Source organism: Atta cephalotes (genome assembly GCF_000143395.1).
Source record: "Atta cephalotes unplaced genomic scaffold scaffold00008, whole genome shotgun sequence".
Classification (NCBI taxonomy): domain Eukaryota; kingdom Metazoa; phylum Arthropoda; class Insecta; order Hymenoptera; family Formicidae; genus Atta; species Atta cephalotes.
The window spans coordinates 5,939,356-5,940,283 of NW_012130072.1; the positions used below are offsets into that span (position 1 = coordinate 5,939,356).

Sequence of the window (928 nt, forward strand, 5' to 3'; positions counted from 1 at the left end):
TCTTAATAACTTCATTTTTTTCTGTTTTTTTTTAAATTTTCCTGTAAAAATACCAGAAAGTTTTTGCAACTTCTTGTACGTCGTTGATAAAATGCAGCAAGAAGGAATATGCATGCGGATGCTGCAAAGTGAGAGCTTGGATGGTTATAACTGAGAACTCGCTGCTATATTTAAACGTCGTCGTAGACGCGGTTTTGCCCTTTTTTTCACCAAGGCGACGGAAGTAGATGGACTTCAGTTTCTGAATTTCGAAAGAGTACGGAACTGTCAGATGTGCACATTAGAAAAGATGGGCGTGCACGAGAGAAACTGGTTGAAGTATGCTATTGAATTAATCATAAGCCTCGGTGAAAACGGTAATGCCAAAACCACGTGTTTACTTCAATGCTGACTTCATATGATACAGAGAACGAAAAGAGAACCGATAATTTGAATATTATATTTATACTTATGAATATACCGATTTATAATGACGTCGTTAAAATAGAAGATTGCTTCACCACTTATTGCTCAACATAATGCTTACTTTTATATGTTTATAAATAATTTCCATCTTTATATAATATTTATAAGTTAAGAAATGGCAAACAAAATTATGAGCAAAATTATAATAAAATATGATAATATATGATAAAAAATTAAAATTTGAAACTATGAACAAATTTATATTCATAAATATTAATTCTTTCTGTCATTGTATCTTAAGTTATGTTAGACGTCTATTTTATTAATGTGATCTAGGTATTTTAGATTATATCTTTTAAAAATTATAGTTTTCAACATTTAAATAGATACATATATTGCTTTAAATTATTTTTTATTACCTTTAATATTTAAAAAAATTAAGAAATAGCTAAATAAAAGCAATATAAACTTTACACACACACACACACACACATATATATATATATATATATATATATATATA

General features: G+C 27.5%; 1 protein-coding gene across 1 annotated transcript in view; it reads left to right on the forward strand.

Moving 5' to 3' along the window:
• Positions 1-289: 289 nt before the first annotated feature.
• The window catches only part of LOC105627377, a 150,110-nt gene continuing 149,471 nt past the window's right edge, over positions 290-928 (forward strand). The window contains exon 1 of the mRNA XM_012208659.1: positions 290-356. Within this exon, the coding sequence (XP_012064049.1) occupies positions 290-356 (67 nt within the window). The remainder of the gene's footprint in view (positions 357-928) is intronic.